Here is a 19,740-nt window from a genome sequence, read left to right on the forward strand (position 1 = left end):
AGAGGGGAAACTGCGCAGGCGCCGGCGCCACGCGGTTCGCGCAGGTGCACGCGTGGGGGTCCTGGAGGGAGTTTCCAAATCTTTCCCAAACCTTTTCCAAACCTTCCCCGCAGCGCTCAGTGGAACCCTGGCACCCCTGGGGCCACGAGGGGACCCCCACCACGGGGGTGGGGACTAAACTTGGCCGTGAGGGAGGTCCCCAAAGTTGTCCGTGGATGTGGGAGGTGCTTCCCACTCTCCTGGCCCCACAGGTTCCCCCACCCGCCGGCATCCACGGGTTTGTGGGGGTACTTTCTGAGGGGATCCCTAATTTGTCCCCAAATCCCCTAATTTGTCGGTGGATGTGGGAGCTGCTTCCCATTCCAGGGTGCTCCACACCCACCAGCATTCCTGGGACTATCGGAGGTTCCCCTGGTGGGAGGGACCCTGAAATTTGGGGAGGGGGATCCTGTAATTTGTACATGAATATGGAGGGGTTTTCCCCACTATCTTTGCCCCACAGGACCCCCTCTGTTCCCATCATGCTGCTCCAGAGCTCCTGGGCTGTGCTGCTCCTCTGCGCCACTGCTGGGTTTTGGGGGTGGCTGGGCCTCGCTGCCCCCCCAGAGAAGGTGGGGACCCCCCCCTCAGAGCTGGGGTTCGCCCCAAGAATCCCCCTCAAGACAACCACGGGCGACAGCCGGTTCTGGGATGAAGCCACATCCCAGGAAATGTCACACCTGCGCTCCTGTTACTGGCTGGTGGCTGTGGGAGTCCCTCTGGCTGGGAAATTTGGATTCTGGGATCCCCTATCCTGGGCAGCCTCTTTGCTTGGTGTAGGGATGGTTTTTTGGGGGTGAAGGCCAAATTCAGGGGTGAGTTCACACCTTTTTCCATATTTTAGGTCCCCAAGCCCCCTCCTCTGTCCCCCCATCATGTGCTGGGAGTACCCAGGGGTGCATTTGGGGTGTCCATGGGGAAAACCAGCATTTCCCCATCATCACCTCCCAAATATCCACCTCAGGAGGAGCTCTGGGAGACCTGGATGAGGTCAGCTCTGGATGAGATCCCCGTGGCCCAGCTCGTGCAGGACATCGCCCACCGGATGGGTATGAGCGAAGGTTGGGATGCCGCAACATTCCCATATCCCACTTTGGGACTGATCCAACCCCTTTTCCCACCCCACAGGGAATGGGAGCAGCCGTGGGGCTGCAGAGCTCCAGGGAGGACACCAGGTTGTCCCATCCAACCTCCATCAGGAGCAGGAAAGACCTCAGGATGTTCATCCCCAACCAGGTGGGAACACAGCAAATCCCATTCCCAGGTTTTTTCACACTGGGGTGCATCTTCCCCAGCTCATCCCACTGCTGTTTCCATCTTTTCCATGTCCAGAGAGCATCCTGGTCCTTCAGGAGGTGATGGAGAAGCTGCAGAGGGTCAACCAGAGCCTGGAGCTGATGCTGACAGCCTTGGAAAATGCACAAAGCCGGCTGGAAAAGCACCTGGAGCACCTCAAAGCCATCCCTGACCTGGATGGTGAGCGGGAATGGGGGCTGGAGGATCGGTGGGAGCTGCTGGATGCCAACACCAGGCTCTTCTTCCTCATCCCACAGGTCAGAGCCAAAGTGTCATCTCCTCCTGCATCCCACACAGCTCATACTTCACGCTCCTGGTTCTCCCACTGGTGCCAGCATCATTCCAGGCCACCTTTCTCCTCCTCTTCCTCGCTTCCAGCGCCCTCGGCATCCCAGCAATCTCCACTCTTCTGGTCCTGGCTGCAGCAGGTGGGGACAAGTGTGGGGACAGTGGTTGGGGACACAGCACCCTTGGGGAGGGGCTCTGTCCACTCTCAACCTCTTGTTTTCCCACAGGGCATTGGCTGCTGGCATCCGGCTGCCGTGATGCCAGAAGGATCCGGACAGGGGTTCCCCGGGAAAAGGCTCGGTTCCGGCTCACCTCCACCCCGGAGAGGTAGCAGATGGTTGAGGAGGTGGCATGGAAGCACTGGGAGCTGCTGGGTCCCATCCTTGGTGTCCCATCCTGGATTTCCCACCCTGGAGCCATCTGGCACAAGTTCTCAGGAAGGGGACAGGACAGGTGGCTTCCCTATGGCTTTCAGACACCTCATCCCAACTCCTTCCACCATTTCTGTTCAGATGTTCTACCCATCCTTGGTGCCTCATCCTGAATTTCCCATCCTGGATGTTCCACCCTGGAGCCATCTGGCAGAAGTCTCCAGGAAAGGACAGGACACATCTTGGATGGCTTTCCTACAGGTTTTGGGCACCTCATCCCCACTCCATGACCTGTTTCTGGTCAGTGTCACAGCCCTGGGTGTCCCATCCTGGAGCCATCTGGTAGAGGGTCCCCAGGAAAGGACAGGACACATCCTGGTGGTTTTCCTATGGCTTTTGGGCACCTCTTCCCAACTCCCTGACTTATTTCTGCTCAGAGAAGGGTGTGGAGAGGCTGCAGAGGTTCATGTCTCCATGGTGGTGGTGACACAGAAGCCACCAAGGTAACAGGAGTCCAATTTTCCTTCTTTCCACACAGGGAATGCGATATGGAGCTGCTGCAAGAGGAGTTGGACAGGATGGAGATGAGCTGCCTGCAGAATGAGAGGCGCCCAAAAGGTGGGATCTGTGGTGGCTGTGGGACAAGGATCCAAAGTCCTGACACGTCCCTATCTTGTGCTGGGACATGTGTGTTATCCCAGAGTGTCCCCAAGCTCTGCCAGGGCATGTGCCACCACCCCAGAGTGTCCCCATCCTCCACCTCGGAGGGTATCTCCACCCCTGCCTTGTTCTTGCAGAGCCTTCACACCCGGAGCAGCCCCAAGAGGTGGCCAGGGACATTCCCAAATTCACAGGGCAGGTGTCACCTGACCCCGATGGCCAGAGGACAACACCGAGCTCGTGTGGGGTAAGGTGCTGGGTGGGATGTCCCCATGTTGGTGTTGTCCCCCAAAATCTGCTCTTGGGGACCACCTGTGTCTCACTGAGGGTCAGGTCCTCCAAGGTTGGGGTGTCCTCACCGTGGTGGCACCTCAGCATGGGGCAGACAGACAGGGCTGGGGACATGACATACAGGGAGGAATTTGGGGTGGAAGAGGGTGTCCTGAAGGATGGCCAAGGCACCCCAGGGGACAAGGGACATCTGCAGGAACCCCCTTCTCCCCAAACCAGGTGACACCAGAGCCGGTCATGGATGCTGGGAAGCTCCTGGAGCCCAAAGCCTGCAGCCCAAGGGCCAACACGTGAGCACCAACCACCCAGAATGTCCCTTCTGCATGGCCTGGTGTCACCTCAGGGGGACACCAAGGTGCTGGTGGCTTCCTGGGGTGCTGATTGGTGTCTCCTCTGTAGGTCCCCGTGCCAGGGCCTCACCAGGGCTGGGCAGCGGTGCCGGAAGAAAGCGATTCCCGGGCTGGAATTCTGCCACATCCACACCACCAGCAGTAGCTCGGCCATGGATTCATCCCCCCGTTTTTGACCCTCTACCCCCTCCCTGAGGTGTTTTAACCCTTTTTATGGCTGTCCCAGATCCTGGTGGAGAACATGGACCCTAAGGATGCCACTGGATGTGGGTACAGGGCAGATGTTCATTAACCCACCAGTTTTATACTATTTGCATATATTTTAATAAATGCCACAATTACAGCTGGAGTCTTTCCCATTCCTGTCCTGAGACAGGGGGCTGTGGGATCATCCCCCTGTGCCAAGAGCAGCAGCAAATTCCCTGCTGCCAATTCCATGCCCTGGATTCCTGATTGCCTTCCCTTTATTACACCTAATTGCAGGTAATTAATGTAGCTCATTAACAGCTCAGAGCCACCACCCTCTTGGACACAGCCACGGCGATGGCTCCAGTTGGCTCCTACCACTCGATCTGGGATTTTTTTGGGATGCCCCAACTTTCCTCCCCCCTGCCCTGGGCGTCCTGCGCCGCTCCCAGCAGTGGGGCAGGAATGTGGGAGCTGCTCCCCAGGCTCCCATTTTTACTTTGGAAATGTCACTGTCACCCCCCCAGCCCCGTCCTCTGCCCCAGCAAAGGACAACCCTGAGTCGAAGAGGATGATCCCGGTGCCAGGCGGTCCCGGTGCCGTCACTTCCTGGCGTTGGCATAGTTGGCGTTGAACCAGGCACAGGTTTCCTTCACGGCTGGGGAGGGAGAAGATGGGATGGGTTTGGGGATTGGGAATGGATTTTGGGAGTGGATTTTGGTCACAGAATCATGGGATGGGTTTTGGGGATTGGGAATGGATTTTGGGAGTGGATTTTGGTCACAGAATCACAGGATGGGTTTGGGGACTGGGAAGGAGTTTTGGAATTTATTTTGGTCAGAGAATCACTGGATGGGTTTGGGGACTGGAATGGATTTTGGTCAGAGAATCATGGAACAAATTCTGGGATTGGGAATTGATTTTGGTCAAAGAATCATGGGACATTTGGGGGATTGAGAATGGATTTTGGTCAGAGAATCATGGGATGGGTTTGGGGATTGGGAATGGATTTTGGTCAGCGAATCATGGGATAGGTTGGGTTGGAAGGGACTTTCTTTAGGTCTTCTCATCCAACCATCATGCAAGGAGACACCTCCCAGGAGACCAGGTTGCTCCATGCCCCATCCAACCTGACCTTGGATATTTCCAGGGATAGAGAAACCACCACCCCCTGGATAACACATGCCAGTGTTTCACCACCCTCATTCCTCATCCAGAAAGGATGGACCACCTAGATGCCACAAAGGCTGATGGCACGGGGTAGGACCCCCGGTGTATCCTGGAGACTCTCCCATCTCACCTTTCCTGAAAGGTGTGAACTGGAATTCGGGCAGGTACCGCCGGAGCTTGGCATTGCTGGCCGTCTTCTTGAACTGCCCGTCGGACTTGGTGGTGTCAAACTGGGATGGGAAGGGTTAAGGAGGAAAAACACGTTCTTGCTTTTGCTCCCTTGGTGGGAAGGATCCTCTGGATCATGGAATCTCCCAGGGGAGATGGTGGGAAGAGGGGCTTAGCCTTTTGTGAAGGATACAACGAGCTCTCCCCTGAATTCCATGGCCTCCGCGATGGCCTCTGCCGCTTCCCGGATGGAGACTTCATCTTCTTCTCCCACTGTGGAGAAGGGAAGGATCATGGCTGCTCCCTCATGGAGAGGGGACACCTGGGGGACAGCCAGGGCTTACCTGACAAAATGATTGGTTCCACCTCATCATATTCCCTCAGCACCCAAATGAAAAGTCGGGCCAGGTCCTGTGGAAGAGCAGACAACTCTTGGAGAGGTCACTGATGTCCCCCAACCCTCCCATCCCAAGGGGACACAACTCTGGGAATGTCCCAGGACAAGCCAGGGGGGTTCAGACCCCTCTAGGGTCCTGCCAGTGGGTCCTCCAGCCCCATTCCCGGCTTCCCAAGGCCACACCTACCAGGGAATAGATGAACTGTCTCCTGGGCTTGCCTGTTCCCCAGACGGTCAGAGCAGAGCCGGACTCTGCAGGAGGAAGGAGCCATGACCACCAGAGCCACCTCCAACCACCCCGCAGAGCAGGTGGGAAAGAAAAAAACCCTCATTTCTCCCCAGAAAAAATCCCTGGAAGTCCTGCCACCCTCACGTTTGGCCAGGTAGACCTTGTGGATGAGCCCTGGCAGCACGTGGCCATCCTCGATGTTGAAGTTGTCGTGCGGCCCGAAGACGTTGGTGGGAATGACGGCGGTGAAGCGTCGGCCGTGCTGCTCGGAATAACCCCTGGATGAGAGCAGGGAAGGGATGGTGGGTGGGCTCTCAAGCCCCTTCCTCCAGCACCCAAAAAACCCCAGCCAGCAGCACCTTCACCTGCTGAGCCCCAGGTATCTCCCCAATTTCCACCCGGAATTCCCACTGGATTCCCCTTGCCTTGAAATCCCATGGCTGCTCCCATGTCCCCAAACTCACCTGTTTTGGACATCAATCATCCTCTTGGCGTAGGAGTAGCCAAAGTTGGAGCTGTGAGGCGGCCCGTTGTGGATCTGGGAATATCAGAGCGGACAAATTAAGCAGGGGAGGGACTTTCCCTGGATTTTGTGTGGGAATGGGGACTCTCACCATGGTCTCGTCGATGGGATAGGTGGTCTTGTCTGGGAAGATGCAGGTGGAGAGGCAGGAGACCACCTTCTGCACCCCCGACTCGTGGGCAGAGTGCAGGACGTTGTCGTTGATGTGGATGTTTGTCCTCTGGGAAAAGGGACATTTCATCAGGATCATGGGGTCAGGGACCCCCAAATTCCTTCACCAACACCTCACAATAACTCCAGAAGCCACTGGAGCTCTGGTTTGGCACTGGGAGCAGAGCAAGCCACATCCCTGTGTGCCCACATCCCAATTTAGGGAGTGCAGCACCCCCAGGGATCCCGGCAGTGCCAATTCCGTGGGTGCTCACCCAGAAATCCAGGTTGGAGCGGATGTTTTTGAAGAGGCCTCCGACCATGGCGGCCAGGTGGATGACGTGGGTGGGCTTGTGCCTCTCAAACAGGGCTTTGGTCTCGGAGCTGCTCCTGGAATGGGAAATTTTGGGATTCATTTGGGTCGGCAGAGAAAATTGAGGTGTTTCTGAGGAAAAACCCAATCCTAGGAGAGGAAATGTTGGGTTTTGGTGGGGGCAGATTGAGGAGTTTCTAAGGAAAAACCCAATCTTGGGATGGGAAAATTTGGGATTGGGTGAGGTCAACAGAGTAGACTGGGCTGTTTTTGAGGGAAAATCAAACCCTGGAACGGAAAAATTTGGGATTAAGTGGGGTCAACAAAGCACATTGGAGCGATTCCAAGGAAAACCCCAGTCCTGGGATGGGAAAATTTGGGGTTCAGGTGGGTTAATGGAGTAGACTGGGATGTTTCAAAGGAAAAAGGAATCCAGGATAGGAAATTTTTGGGTACCAGCACAGATTGGGTGATTCCAAAAAACCCAATCCTTGGATGGGAAAATTTGGGATTTGGTGGAATTAGCAGAGCAAACTGAGGCATTTCCAAGGAAAAGCCAAGTTCTGGGATGGGAAATTTTGGGGTCACCAGAGCAGAGTGGGGTGATTCCAAGGAAAAACCCAATCCTAGGATGAGAAAATTTGGGGTTTACTGAGGTCAACCCAGCAGATGGAGTCTTTTGGAGGAAAAACCAAATCCTGGGATGGGAAATTTTGGGGTTTGTCAGGGTCAAGGTTGTCAGGGTTGTTTCCAAGGAAAAATCAAACACTGGAATGGGAAAATTTGGGATTTGGTGGGATCAAGCAAATTGAGGCATTTCCAAGGAAAAACAAAATCCTGAGATGGGAAATTTTGGGTCATCAGAGCAGACTGCGGTGTTTCCTAGGAAAACCCAAATCCAGGGATAGGAAATTTTGGGTCACCAGAGCAGACTGGGGCGATTCCAAGGAAAAACCCAATCCTGGGATGGGAAATTTGGGGTTTAGTGAGGTCAACAGAGCAGACTGGGGTCTTTTTGAGGGAAAACAAAATCCTGGGATGGGAAATTTCGGGGTTTGTCAGGGTCAACAGAGCAGATTTGGTTGTTTCCAAGGAAAAATCAAACACTGGAATGGGAAAATTTGGGATTTGGTGGGATCAAGCAAATTGAGGCATTTCCAAGGAAAAACAAAATCCTGAGATGGGAAATTTTGGGGTCACCAGAGCAGAACTGGGGTGTTTCCAAGGAAAAATGAAGTCCAGGTATGGGGGTTTTGGGGGTTGATAGAGCAAATTCCAGGGTCTCCAAAGAAAAAACCCCAACTCACGTCAGGTCGGCGTCCCGGGAGGACACGAAGATCCACTCCTCGTCCGGCTGCCCCTCTCCATCAGCCACCACTTTCTCGATGGCTCTGCCCACCAGGCCAGTGCCTCCTGTCACCAGGATGCGCTTGGTCACCTCCGTCATGGCCAAAACCCTGCAGGGAGGAGTCAGGGGGACAAGCCGGGATCACCTCGGCATGGACCACCCACACCCCATGCAGGTGGGATCGGGGTTTTGGGGGGAAATTTCTGCGTTTTTGGGCAAAAAAAGGGCGTGTTTGGATATGAGGAGACTGAAACTCCTCAGCTGGAGGCCACCTGGGTGAGGGCCAGCCCTGCCACGTGGCACTGCCCGGCCTCTGGAAAGGGAGGGGCACCTGCACCCCCAGGTGTGCTCCCCAAATCTCCTTCTGCACCCCCAAAATCGCCTCCTGCACCCCAAATCTCCCCCTGCACCTCAGGGAGGCTGCATCCCAGATCTGCTCCTGAACCCCGAGTCTTGTGTCTGCACCCCAAATCTCCACCTGCACTCCAGATCTCCTTCTGTACCCCAAATGTCCTTCTGCACGCCGGGTCTGCACCCCAGATCTCCGCCGGAACCCCAAATTTCCCCCTGCGCCCCAGATCCTATGTTTGCAACCTAAACCTTCCCTGCACCCCAAATCCCAGCTCTGCACTCAGGATTGCATCCCACGCCTCCCTTGCCCCTCAAACCCCAGCACTGCACCCCAAATCCCAGCTCTGAACCCAGTCCTAACCCCCACCCCTCCTCTGCACCCCAAATCCCACTCCTGCACCCCCATCTCCCCTCACCCCCTTACGTCCCGTAGCGCGTCCCCCCTCCCAACCCACAATCTCCCGTCCCCCTGCCCTCCCCACTGTCCTGTCCCCCCACTTTGGGGACCCCCCGGTTCTCCTCCCCACCGGTCTGGGGGGGCTCCTGTCCCCACAAATGTCCCTTAATGGGGTGAGGGGCGCGTCTCACCCTCAGCTGGATTCGGAGCCACTCGGGTGCGCTCGGATCTACTCGGTTGAGTTCGGCTGCTCTCGGCTCGGTGGGAGTTCGGGTTGAGTCGGTAGGGGCTCGGCTGTGTTCGGCCTCGCGCGGCTCGGCTCGGTGGGGGTTCGGCTATATTCGGCTGTGCTCGGGGCTGTTCGGCGGTGCTTCGTGGAGACTCGTCTAGGTTCGGTTGCTCTCGGCTCGGTAAAGGCTCGGCTGGATTCGGCTTCGCTCGTCTCGGCCCGGTGAGGGTTCGGCTGCGCTCGGCTTCTTCCGCCGCCGTCACCGGGCGCTGCCGCTTGGCTCATCGGGAAATGTAGTCCATGCCCGGCGTCAGGGGAAAGGAGGGGGCGCACGGGAGAAGATTTTGGGAAGAGGGACAAGGGAAATATAGGGAAGAGAAGGGAGTGCAGGGGAAGGGAAGGAGGTGCAGGGAAGGGAATGGGGGTGCAGGGACAGAAGGGTGGATGAGAAAGAGGTGCAAGTGCAGGGGAAAGGAAAAGAGAAGGGAAGAGGGTATAGGGGTTTTAAGGGGGCTTATGGGAAGGGGTGCAAAAGCAAGGAAAGGGGTGCAGGAAAGGAAGGGGGTACAAAGAAAGGGGTTTCCTAGGTGTCCACCCCAAAGGGACTCCATCAAAAGGGATTTCAATGTGAAAACGTTTTAATCACTTTTAATACACTTAAGCTGAGATTAAAAATGAGTAAGCTTTCTTGCATGTGGGGGATGGTTTTGGAGGCATCCCCTCCACCCCACATCCAGCTGGCTTTTCCCTCAGGATTTTTGCGAGGCAAAGGCAGGGCTTTGCTCTAAATTAAAATTTTGAAAGTGGAATTAAGGGCAACCCAACCAGGAATTCCCACATTCCTCCTGCCAAAGCCCTGGGTAGCCCCAGTGTTGAGGAGCAATAATATGTCAGATTTTCTTTCCTTTTCTCTTGGCTGAGACCTGGAAATGTGTCCTTTTCCTTTGAGAAAACATCAGGGAAGGCTGGATCCTTGGGGACCTCCTTGCTGGGAGTTGGGGGTGTATTTTGCATATTAAAAGATGTCACCTTGTGCCTCTGTCCCCTGGAAGTGCCCATTCCCAGCATGTGCTCAGCCCTTCCATGCCTTTCCCAGCTCCAAAATCCCACTCCCAAGAGTCTTGATGTTGTTCCCACCTGATGGTTTACAGGATTCCCTGGCTGATCTCACCCACAGAGCCAGGGATGGACGCTGAAGCGCCTTCTCCATGCCAGCTAATTCTGTCCTGTATCCTCCACGAGACGCTTGAGGTTTGGCAAGAAGAAACCTCATGTTGATGTTGGGATGAGTCAGATCCAGCTGTGTCCACGCTTCCACCTCACTCCACGGTGAAATTATGGAATAAAATGGTTTGGGTTGGAATAAAATCATTCCCATAAATAAAAATCATCCCATTCCAACCCCCTGCCATGGGCAGGGATGCCTTCCACTAGATCAGGTTGCTCCAATGTGGCCTTGAACACTCTCAGGGATGAGGGGGGAAAGTCAAGGAATATTTTCCACGTGCTGGTGGGAGAATAAGATGTTCCTGCTGCCTCCTGCAAGTTTTGGGAGACTAATTAGGGATAAAACCACGTTTCAGCCAAGGAATTGCTGGGAGGTGGCGCAGCCCAAGAGCTGCTGTGACAGCACTCAAGTAACCACCGTGTTGCATTAAATGCAGTAATTTTGGAGCTTAAATATGCTAATTCTGGGTCTAATTACCAAAGAAATGTTGAAGCATGAGGGAAGATCACAGGGGAAAGGGATAAAGCTGCGGAGACCACATGGGACGGGCTCGTTTGTTAATGAAATATCACCCAGGCTCCTGATGTTATCTAACAAGGCCTTTGGGATTTGAGGATCAAAGCCTGCAGCCAGACCCATTAGCTCATCTGGGCTGGGCGTCTGCGTGACACGATCCAGAGGACATCCCAGGACCTTCCAGCAGGCAGGATAAAGCTTGGGTGGCTTGGCCAGGATCCTGTCGGAGAACCGCTGCTCAGTGTGAGGCGTCGTTTCCGTAACGAAGCTTCCTTGTTGGGTGACCTATTTCTCTGGAATGGGCCCGGTTCTGGGTCCAGCCCCACTCCCTGCTCTGCCCTCCCCATGCCTCCCAGGAAAGTGGGGCAGATGGGTATGAGATTCCTGGGTATGATATTCCCAGGTACAGCCTGTCCCAGGTGGAAGCTGTCCGAGGATGAGGCTGCAGCCAAGCTCCAGGAGCCCAGGTGAGACAGCTCTAAGCATCCCTTCCCTGCTAAAATTCCAGCTTTGTGGCTCTCTTTTAGGGAGCAGCACATCAGCAGTGACCCCTTTTTCCAGGCTTTGTCCCACAGGATGGCCTGTGCCAGTTTCCATAGGGATTGGGGGTTGCTCCCCACAATGTGCAGCCCTTTGGGAGTGGGAATTATCCAAAAGCACAGAGGGGGAAGACTGAGATGGGGATGGGGATGGTGAACACAGATATTCCAAGAAATCCCGTTCATGGGATTGGGAGCAGCTGCTGCACAAGAATGTCCTTTTCACCATCATTTTGGATTTGGTCTTGTCGAGCCCAGTCCTCTGGAGGAGAGAGATGAACCTGCCACTGCTCCATGATGGGGTTTGGGGTTATTCTGGGAGTGGGATCTTGGCTAGGTGGGTGTGAATCCCATTGGGAGAGACACTGGAAGAGATGCCACCTCTTCCAGCCCATCCCATCTGTTTGGTGTCTCCTTGGATGGAGTGCAGAGAACTGGGCAGGATCCAAGGGACCTGGATCTCCCAGGGTGGATGTGAGAGAGGAATGTGGGCACAGGGCACTGTGGATGTGGATCTGAGCCTCCTCCCAGTGTTCCCCGGAACGCACGTGAGCTGACTGTGCCCAAAAAGAGCGTCTCTGGCACAGATTTGGGATGAGGCAGACATCCCGCTGGGCCTGGCTGCTTGGGCATGTCCCAGGACCTTGGGAAGGTGAAATCCTGCTCTAGTTTCAGTCCAAGTGTTGATGTCAAGCTGGATGAACTCCAAGGTGAATGAGTATAAGAGCAGGGATTAGTTAAATTTGTCTTTTTATGGATTAGACTTTATTTTAAGATGAGCTGAAGTTGGTGCCTCAAGGCCAGCCAGGGGAGATGCACTATTTAACTAAATAGAGAAATAAAAAGGCCAAACAGTTCCAAACCTATTCCCTCTCTTCTTTCTCAGTTCAGCTGCAGGGGCTGTTTAGTTTTGGTTTTAAGGAAGGGCTTTTGTTCCTCAGCAAACTCTTCCTCTTTGAACAAAATCTGAATCCAGCTGTGCATGGAGTTCTCTGCCTCTCTGGGCTCCAGCTGCTCCAGAGATGTTGTTTTAATTTGCTTTTGATGAATATTTTAGTGCTGCCAATAGCCCTGGAGACTTTGAACTCGTGTACCTGCCCAGAGCTCACCGGTTTGCCGGGAGCCTTTGTACAGAGAAAAAAAAAAACACATCAAAGGAGAAGAAAGAGGGAACGTCACTGGTGAGGAGCAATTTGGGGAGACCAAAGATCTTTATGACCCAAAAATCCGTGTTGGAGTGTCAAAATTGGGAGACAAAGAGGCAGGAAGGTGGCAAAAGGGGCACCATCTTCTCAGCAGGGTCACAGGCTCGTTCCTGAACCTCGTTGCCAGGTCTCCATGCTGCACCTCAGGAATCCACAGTGACTCAAGTCATAATGGGGATGTGATGTGTGACCTCAGAGCAGAGGGTTGGTGACTTGGGGTCACCAGCACAGATGATCCAGGGACCCTGAAAAGGGAGGATGGTGCTCTGGAGGCTCCCTTAATGGGACCCTGCAGTGAGGAGGGAAAGGGGGATCTCCATCAGGGATCAGTTGAAGACCTCATAACAAGAAGAGACCTGGCCTGGAGAATCCCAGGGAGGTGGAATGGGGACTGTCCAGCCAGGTGGACAATGCAGCAATGACCATCACCTGGGTCCACTGAGGAACTCACAGAAAGGAGTGTGACAGCCTGGAAAACCTGGTAAACCAAGGCCCTTGCAGGAAAAGTGGAAATGGAAATGGGACCTTTCTTGGGTGGCCCTGGCACCCCTCTGAAAGTGAAGATGGTGTCAGGGAGACTGCAGCTATTTCGACTGGGAGCAAAGTGTCTGTACTGGGTGTAGCTGCAAGATGTCTGGTGTAAGAAGAGGAGGCATCTGAGGCTTCGATGCAGGAAAATTTTATTTGCATAAAAGAATGAATAGATAGGAGCAGCAAGAGGAAGGGATCCAAGGTGAGGGTCAAGTAGGGCAAATATGAGCCAAGGTGCTTTGCTTGCAGGAGCTGTTGGCAGAGGGCAGAGCTGGTGGTGTCAGGGGTGGTGCTGAGGGCCCTTAGCAGATGGAGCCATAGCCCCTTCTGCCATAGCAGCCCAGGCCTCCCAGGCCGTAGCCAAGGCCAAAGCCAAATCCGCCAGAGATGGGCTGTCCCTGGGCATTGAGCTCAGTGCCCAGAGCAGCGGAGGAGGTGGATCCGACGGCGGTGTTCTGGGGGAAGGAGGTCATGATGGGTCCTGGCAGGGTGACCAGCACAGGGGAAGGGTTGATGATGACACGGGAATCCTGGCATTGCAGGGCACAGGGCTCGTTGCAGCTGTTGGCCAGCGGGGTGGGTCCGCAGGGGCTGCAGCGGTTGTAGCAGGCCATGGGTGTGGTGTGGAGGGTGCCTGGAAGAGAGAGGGGTGAGGCAGGGCAGGGGCATGGGAGAACAAGGGGCAGCGATGGAGTGTGGAAGCTGTTGTGGGGCTGTGGGGAGGCATGAAGGTGGCTGGGGCTGAGCATGCTGGAAGAGAGGGGCCAGGGGTGCAGAAGCAGGAAGGTCAGGGCCTTGAGACTCACCTGGTTATGGGCAGGAGCAGGAGGAGAAGGCTTGAGGAGTGTGTGAGGGAGAGAGGCTCTGGGCTGGCTTTTATGCTGGTTCTGGAGAGGCGGGACAGCCTCATGCCATGGCCTTGGGGCATTTTGCAAACCCCCTGAGTGCTTAGGTGGGGAGTATTTTGCTCCCCACAACTCTGCAGTGTCATGTCCTGCTCTTGAGGACATAACCTTGGCGGCAGCTTTTAAAGTCAAGTATAAATGACTAAAGGCTGTGGTTGACATTGTTTTTCTGGCAGGCCTGAAGACATGATCAAAGCTTTGGAGAGCTGGGATGTCATCATTGCGGCATTGATGTGCTGTGGTTTTGTGGGTGTGTGGTGAAGACGGGCCTCATTCCACCACAGCCACGTCAGGCTGGTTTGGGCTTTGTAGCTCTTCTTGAGGTGACAGGGGACAGCTCCCCTTCATCACATTTTCTGTCTCCCGACCATATTGTAAAATTCCTAAACACCTCTATATTTCAGGCCTTTTCCCCTAGTGATGGGAAAGCAATTCCTGTGATTTACAGACGCCTCTCATTCTCCAAAGGTCTTGTGCTGGTCCATCCATAGCTGGTGAAAGATAAGGGGAAGAACTTGTGTGAGGGGCAACGGATGTAGCTGTAGACATTCACTTTTCAGAAAAAATGGGTTGACCTTGTTACTCTCTAGAGGTACCTGAATTGAAGCCATAATATCAGTTTTGTCTGACGCAGCCTTGCAGGTCATCATGTGGGGAGTGTTACCCTCCCCACAACTCTGCAGTATCATGTCCTTCTCTTGAGGAAGTGTCCATCTGACCTTTGTGTCAGCGATTAAGTGAGAGTTGGTATTTTGGTGGTTTTGTTTGGAAGATGTGTGTCAGAAAAACCAAAATATGCCACAAAAGCCTAAGAAAAATATGGCTGTCATCAGTTTGATCATTCTGTGCCATCGTGTTGTTTATTTTTGGGTTGCTGTGAAGAGGGTCCCCATTCCAATGCAGCCATGTCAGGCTGGTGTGGCCTTTGCAGCTGAGCTGTGAATGAGGATCTGCCCCTTCCACTGTGGTCATTCCTCCTTTAAAGTGTGAGTATTTTAAACCAAGGGCAGGTGTTGATGGTGTGTGTCAAAGGGGGCTGAAGATGTGACCAAGATTTGGAGAGGTGGAATGTCATCAGTGAGGTCATCCAGGAAGTCATGGTTTTCAGTTTCTGGGTATGTTACTTAGAGGGATCCCAAAGTATCCCAGGTGTGTCAGGCTGGTCTGGGCGTTGCATCTGTGCCAGGTGTGAGTGCCTGGACTGTTGCATTCTGTGTCAGCAGTGGGAGAGTTGCCCTTTCAGCGAGCTGGCAGCTGATGGAATGTCTGAGGCCTCAATTGGCCATTCCACCGGTCAGAAGGACCTTGAGACTAAGGTTTAAAGGAATCTTCCAAGGTTCAAACAAGGGAAATGAGAAGTTTGGCATCTGGACAGGACTTTCCCCTGGGTCATGCTGTGGGCAGAGAGTCTGAAAAGTGACTTTCTGAACAGGACCCAGTGGTGCTGATGGAGAAAAGAATGAGCATCTGGCTGTGGTGGGGAATTACTTCAGTGGAGCATCACCTGTGCCCCAGACAGATTTGTGGAAATTGTTGCCATGAAGTCAGGAGAGGTGGCCCTTCCTCTCTTTAGAGCATTGGTGAGAGCCGGTGTGTGGTGATGTGGACAATTCTGGCTTCCATAGGTGAAGAAGCACAAGGGGATAGTGGACAAAGAGCTGTTGAGGGCCACCAGATAATTAAGGGCCTGGTGGCTCCTTGCAAGAAGAGAGACAGAGAGAACTAGGACTCTGAGGAGACAGGGATGTGCAGGGATGTGTCACCAGTGTGTGATAGCCATGCTGTTCTCAGGTGTGCACACTTGAGGGAAAGGAAGGCACATGCATATTTGAATATAAAAGTGAATTCCATGGGCAAAGGAAGCAAGAATTTTTCAGTGCATGTAGATGGTCTCAGAGTGTAAGTGGCAATGGGGTCCCTCTTCTTGAAGGTCCAAAAGTGATCTGGCCACAGTCCTGGAAATCCTGCTGCTGCTGGACCTGCTTGAGCAGAGGGGATGGAAGCACTTTGACTCTGGAATTCCTGCCTAAGCGCATGATGTTATTCCTCTATTCATGGGCTGGGAATAAGAGTGCTTCTAAAGATAATTTCTCAGTGTATACTGGCAGAGATTGAATTTGGCAGAGCAGTGCCCAGGAAGGGATTATTGAGTCAAGGCTTTTGGAAGAGGAGGTGATGGCCTTGTGTCATGTTCAGGAAGGTCTCCCCTGTCCCCTGTTTCCCATGTCAGCATTGGTTGTTTTTGGTGGGGACATATTTGCTAAGAAATGTTCCTTGCTCCCTTTCAATCTCACATAATGGTTGAGTGCTGGCATTGAACAGGGCGAGGATGTGACATATTTGGAATTCAAAAAGAACAGAAAGCAACTCAGGTTGTGGTGCAAGAAAACTTTATTGAAGTGAAATAATACTGAGAAAGAAGAAGCTGAAGGAAGGAGGTGTGAGATGCAAGTAGAGAGGCCATCATCTGAGGTGCTTTGCTTGCAGGAGTTGTTGGCAGAGGGCAGAGCTGGAGGGGTCAGGGGTGGTGCTGAGGGCCCTCTAGCAGATGGAGCCATAGCCCTTTCTGCCATAGCAGCCCAGGCCTCCCAGGCCGTAGCCAAGGCCAAAGCCAAAGCCAAATCCGCCCGAGATGGGCTGTCCCTGGGCATTGAGCTCAGTGCCCAGAGCAGCGGAGGAGGTGGATCCGACGGCGGTGTTCTGGGGGAAGGAGGTCATGATGGGTCCTGGCAGGGTGACCAGCACAGGGGAAGGGTCGATGATGACGCGGGAATCCTGGCATTGCAGGGCACAGGGCTCGTTGCAGCTGTTGGCCAGCGGGGTGGGTCCGCAGGGACTGCAGCGGTTGTAGCAGGCCATGGGTGTGGTGTGGAGGGTGCCTGGAAGAGAGAAGGGTGAGGCAGGGCAGGGGCATGGGAGAACAAGGGGCAGCGATGGAGTGTGGAAGCTGTTGTGGGGCTGCGGGGAGGCGTGAGGGCGGCTGGGGCTGGGGCTGGGGCTGAGCATGCTGGAAGAGAGGGGCCAGGGGTGCAAAAGCAGGAAGGTCAGGGCCTTGAGACTCACCTGGTTATGGGCAGGAGCAGGAGGAGAAGGCTTGAGGAGTGTGTGAGGGAGAGAGGCCCTGGGTCGGCTTTTATACTGGTTCTGGAGGGGTGGGACAGCCTTTTCCCATGGCCTTGGGCCATTTTGCAGCCGGGTGAGGTGAGGAGTATTTTGCTCCCCACAACTCTGCAGTGTCATGTCCTGCTTTTGAGGACATGACCTTGGCGGCAGCTTTTAAATGCAGGTATTAGACACCAAAGGCTGCTGTTAATTTTGTTTCTCTGGGAGGGCTGAATACATGACCAAAGCTTTGGAGTGGTGGGATGTCATCATTGTGGCAGTGGTGTGCTGTGCTTTTGTGGGTGTGTGGTGAAGACGGGCCTCTTCCACCACAGCCACGTCAGACTGGTTTGGGCTTTGTAGCTCTTCTTGAGGTGACAGGGGACAGCTCCCCTTCCATCACATTTTCTGTCTCCCGACCATATTGTAAAATTCCTAAACACCTGTATATTTCAGGCCTTTTCCCCTAGTGATGGGAAAGCAATTCCTGTGATTTACAGATGCCTCTCATTCTCCGAAGGTCTTGTGCTGGTCCATCCATAGCTGGTGAAAGATAAGGGGAAGAACTTGTGTGAAGGGCAACTGATGTAGCTGTAGACATTCACTTTTCAGAAAAAGTGAGTTGACCTTGTTACTCTCTAGAGGTACCTGAATTGAAGCCATAATATCAGTTTTGTCTGACACAGCCTTGCAGGTCATCATGTGGGGAATGTTTTCCTGCACACAATTCTGCAGTGTCATGTCCTTCTCTTGAGGAAGTGTCCATCTGACCTTGGTGTCAGCTTTAAAGTGAGAGTTGGTATTTGGGAGGATTTGTTTGGAAGATGTGTGTCAGAAAAACCAAAATGTACAACAAAAGCCTAAGAAAAATATAGGTGTCATCAGTGAGGTCATTCTGTAGCATTCGTGTTGTTTAGTTTTTGGGTGTGCTGTGAAGAGGGTCCCCATTCCACTGCAGCCATGTCAGGCTGGTGTGGCCTTTGTACTGTGCTGTGCATGAGGAGCTGTCCCTTCCATTGTGGTCATCCCTCCTTCATAGTGAGAGTATTTGAAACCAAGGGCAGGTGTTGATGGTGTGTGTCAAAGGGGGCTGAAGATGTGACCAAGATTTGCAGAGGTGGAATGTCATCAGTGAGGTCATCCCGGAAGTCATGGTTTTCAGTTTCTGGGTGTGTTACTTAGAGGGATCCCAAAGTATCCCAGGTGTGTCAGGCTGGTCTGGGCTTTGCATCTGTGCCAGGTGTGAGGGCCTGGACTGTTGCATTCTGTGTCAGCAGTGGGAGAGTTGCATCTTCAGCGAGCTGGCAGCTGATGGAATGTCTGAGGCCTCAACTGGCCATTCCACTGGTCAGAAGGACCTTGAGACTAAGGTTTAAAGGAATCTTCCAAGGTTCAAACAAGGGAAATGGGAAGTTCGGCATCTGGACAGGACTTCCCCCTGGGTCATACTGTGGGCAGAGAGTCTGAAAAGTGACTTTTCTGAACAGGACCCAGTGGTGCTGATGGAGAAAAGAATGAGCATCTGGCTGTGGTGGGGAATTACTTCAGTGGAGCATCACCTGTGCCCCGGACAGATTTGTGGAAATTGTTGCCATGAAGTCAGGAGAGGTGGCCCTTCCTCTCTTTAGAGCATTGGTGAGAGCCGGTGTGTGGTGATGTGGACAATTCTGGCTTCCATAGGTGAAGAAGCACAAGGGGATAGTGGACAAAGAGCTGTTGAGGGCCACCAGATAATTAAGGGCCTGGTGGCTCCTTGCAAGAAGAGAGACAGAGAGATCCAGGACTCTGAGGAGATAAGGATGGGCAGGGATGTGTCCCCAGTGTGTGATAGCCATGCTGTTCTCAGGTGTGCACACTTGAAGGAATAGAAGGCACATGCATATTTGAATATAAAGTGAATTCCATGGGCAAAGGAAGCAAGAATTTTTCAGTGCGTGTAGATGGTCTCTGAGCATAAGAGGCAATGGGGTCCCTCTTCTTGAAGGTCCAAAAGTGATCTGGCCACAGTCCTGGAAATCCTGCTGCTGCTGGACCTGCTTGAGCAGAGGGGATGGAAGCACTTTGACTCTGGAATTACTGCCTAAACCATGATGTTATTCCTCTATTCATGGGCTGGAAACAAGAGTGCTTCTAAAGATAATTTCTCAATGTATACTGGCAGAGATTGTATTTGGCAGAGCAGTGCCCAGGAAGGGATTATTGAGTCAAGGCTTTTGGAAGAGAAGGTGATGGCCTTGTGTCATGTTCAGGAAGGTCTCCCCTGTCCCCTGTTTCCCATGTCAGCGTTGGTTGTTTTTGGTGGGGACATATTTGCTAAGAAATGTTCCTTGCTCCCTTTCAATCTCACATAATGGTTGAGTGCTGGCATTGAACAGGGCGAGGATATGACATATTTGGAATTCTAAAAGAAGAGAAAGCAACTCAGGTTGTGGTGCAAGAAAACTTTATTGAATTCAAATAAGGATGAGAAAAAAGAATCTGAAGGAATAAGGTGTGACGTGCAAGTAGAGAGACCATCAACCGTGGTTCTTTGCTTGCACGAGCTGTTGGCAGAGGGCAGAGCTGGAGGGGTCAGGGGTGGTGCTGAGGGCCCTCTAGCAGATGGAGCCATAGCCCCTTCTGCCATAGCAGCCCAGGCCTCCCAGGCCGTAGCCAAGGCCAAAGCCAAATCCGCCCGAGATGGGCTGTCCCTGGGCATTGAGCTCAGTGCCCAGAGCAGCGGAGGAGGTGGATCCGACGGCGGTGTTCTGGGGGAAGGAGGTCATGATGGGTCCTGGCAGGGTGACCAGCACAGGGGAAGGGTCGATGATGACGCGGGAATCCTGGCATTGCAGGGCACAGGGCTCGTTGCAGCTGTTGGCCAGCGGGGTGGGTCCGCAGGGACTGCAGCGGTTGTAGCAGGCCATGGGTGTGGTGTGGAGGGTGTCTGGAAGAGAGGAGGGTGAGGAAGGGCAGGGG

At 53.6% G+C, this 19,740-nt stretch overlaps 3 protein-coding genes across 5 annotated transcripts; 1 reads left to right on the plus strand and 2 right to left on the minus strand.

Annotated features, from left to right (window-relative positions):
- The first annotated feature begins 53 nt into the window (after positions 1–53).
- On the plus strand, positions 54–3,644 carry LOC135444714 (uncharacterized). Of its 2 annotated transcripts, none has more exons than XM_064706791.1 (11): positions 54–277; positions 503–611; positions 884–1,088; positions 1,168–1,275; positions 1,372–1,515; positions 1,593–1,763; positions 1,851–1,950; positions 2,533–2,612; positions 2,792–2,901; positions 3,165–3,235; positions 3,345–3,644. In XM_064706791.1, exons 1-11 carry the CDS (start codon positions 216–218, stop codon positions 3,469–3,471), a joined length of 1,287 nt encoding a protein of 428 aa, XP_064562861.1. In that variant the 5' UTR covers positions 54–215; the 3' UTR covers positions 3,472–3,644. The 2 variants fall into 2 exon arrangements, with proteins under 2 accessions (XP_064562861.1, XP_064562860.1); XM_064706790.1 differs by having other exon boundaries at positions 65–277; positions 1,004–1,088.
- On the minus strand, positions 3,596–8,857 carry GFUS (GDP-L-fucose synthase). Of its 2 annotated transcripts, none has more exons than XM_064706792.1 (11): positions 8,719–8,857; positions 7,739–7,888; positions 6,394–6,508; positions 6,060–6,188; positions 5,910–5,983; positions 5,590–5,723; positions 5,404–5,468; positions 5,164–5,230; positions 5,013–5,092; positions 4,782–4,881; positions 3,596–4,139 (listed from the first exon to the last, which is right to left on the minus strand). In XM_064706792.1, the coding sequence occupies exons 2-11, from the start codon at positions 7,876–7,878 to the stop codon at positions 4,084–4,086; spliced, it is 960 nt and encodes a 319-aa protein (XP_064562862.1). In that variant the 5' UTR covers positions 7,879–7,888; positions 8,719–8,857; the 3' UTR covers positions 3,596–4,083. The 2 variants fall into 2 exon arrangements, with proteins under 2 accessions (XP_064562862.1, XP_064562864.1); XM_064706794.1 differs by lacking the exon at positions 8,719–8,857 and adding an exon at positions 8,658–8,703.
- A 7,364-nt stretch (positions 8,858–16,221) lies between these two features.
- On the minus strand, positions 16,222–16,539 carry LOC135443434 (feather beta keratin-like). The gene has a single exon (XM_064703653.1). The coding sequence runs from the start codon at positions 16,537–16,539 to the stop codon at positions 16,222–16,224; it is 318 nt and encodes a 105-aa protein (XP_064559723.1).
- Positions 16,540–19,740: the final 3,201 nt, after the last annotated feature.

This window comes from Zonotrichia leucophrys, chromosome 2 (assembly GCF_028769735.1).
Source record: "Zonotrichia leucophrys gambelii isolate GWCS_2022_RI chromosome 2, RI_Zleu_2.0, whole genome shotgun sequence".
Classification (NCBI taxonomy): domain Eukaryota; kingdom Metazoa; phylum Chordata; class Aves; order Passeriformes; family Passerellidae; genus Zonotrichia; species Zonotrichia leucophrys.

Coding starts and splice junctions, on each gene's coding strand:
- GFUS (XM_064706792.1), bottom strand. CDS start 7,878: ATGACGGAGGTGACCAAGCGCATCCTGGTGACAGGAGGCACTGGCCTG. Junction 6,189..6,393: donor GCTCCAACCTGGATTTCTGG/GTGAGCACCCAC, acceptor CCCTTTTCCCAG/AGGACAAACATCCACATCAA. Junction 5,724..5,909: donor ATGATTGATGTCCAAAACAG/GTGAGTTTGGGG, acceptor GCTCTCATCCAG/GGGTTATTCCGAGCAGCACG.
- LOC135444714 (XM_064706791.1), top strand. CDS start 216: ATGTGGGAGGTGCTTCCCACTCTCCTGGCCCCACAGGTTCCCCCACCC. Junction 278..502: donor CCACCCGCCGGCATCCACGG/GTTTGTGGGGGT, acceptor TTTGCCCCACAG/GACCCCCTCTGTTCCCATCA. Junction 2,902..3,164: donor CAACACCGAGCTCGTGTGGG/GTAAGGTGCTGG, acceptor TCCCCAAACCAG/GTGACACCAGAGCCGGTCAT.
- LOC135443434 (XM_064703653.1), bottom strand. CDS start 16,539: ATGGCCTGCTACAACCGCTGCAGTCCCTGCGGACCCACCCCGCTGGCC.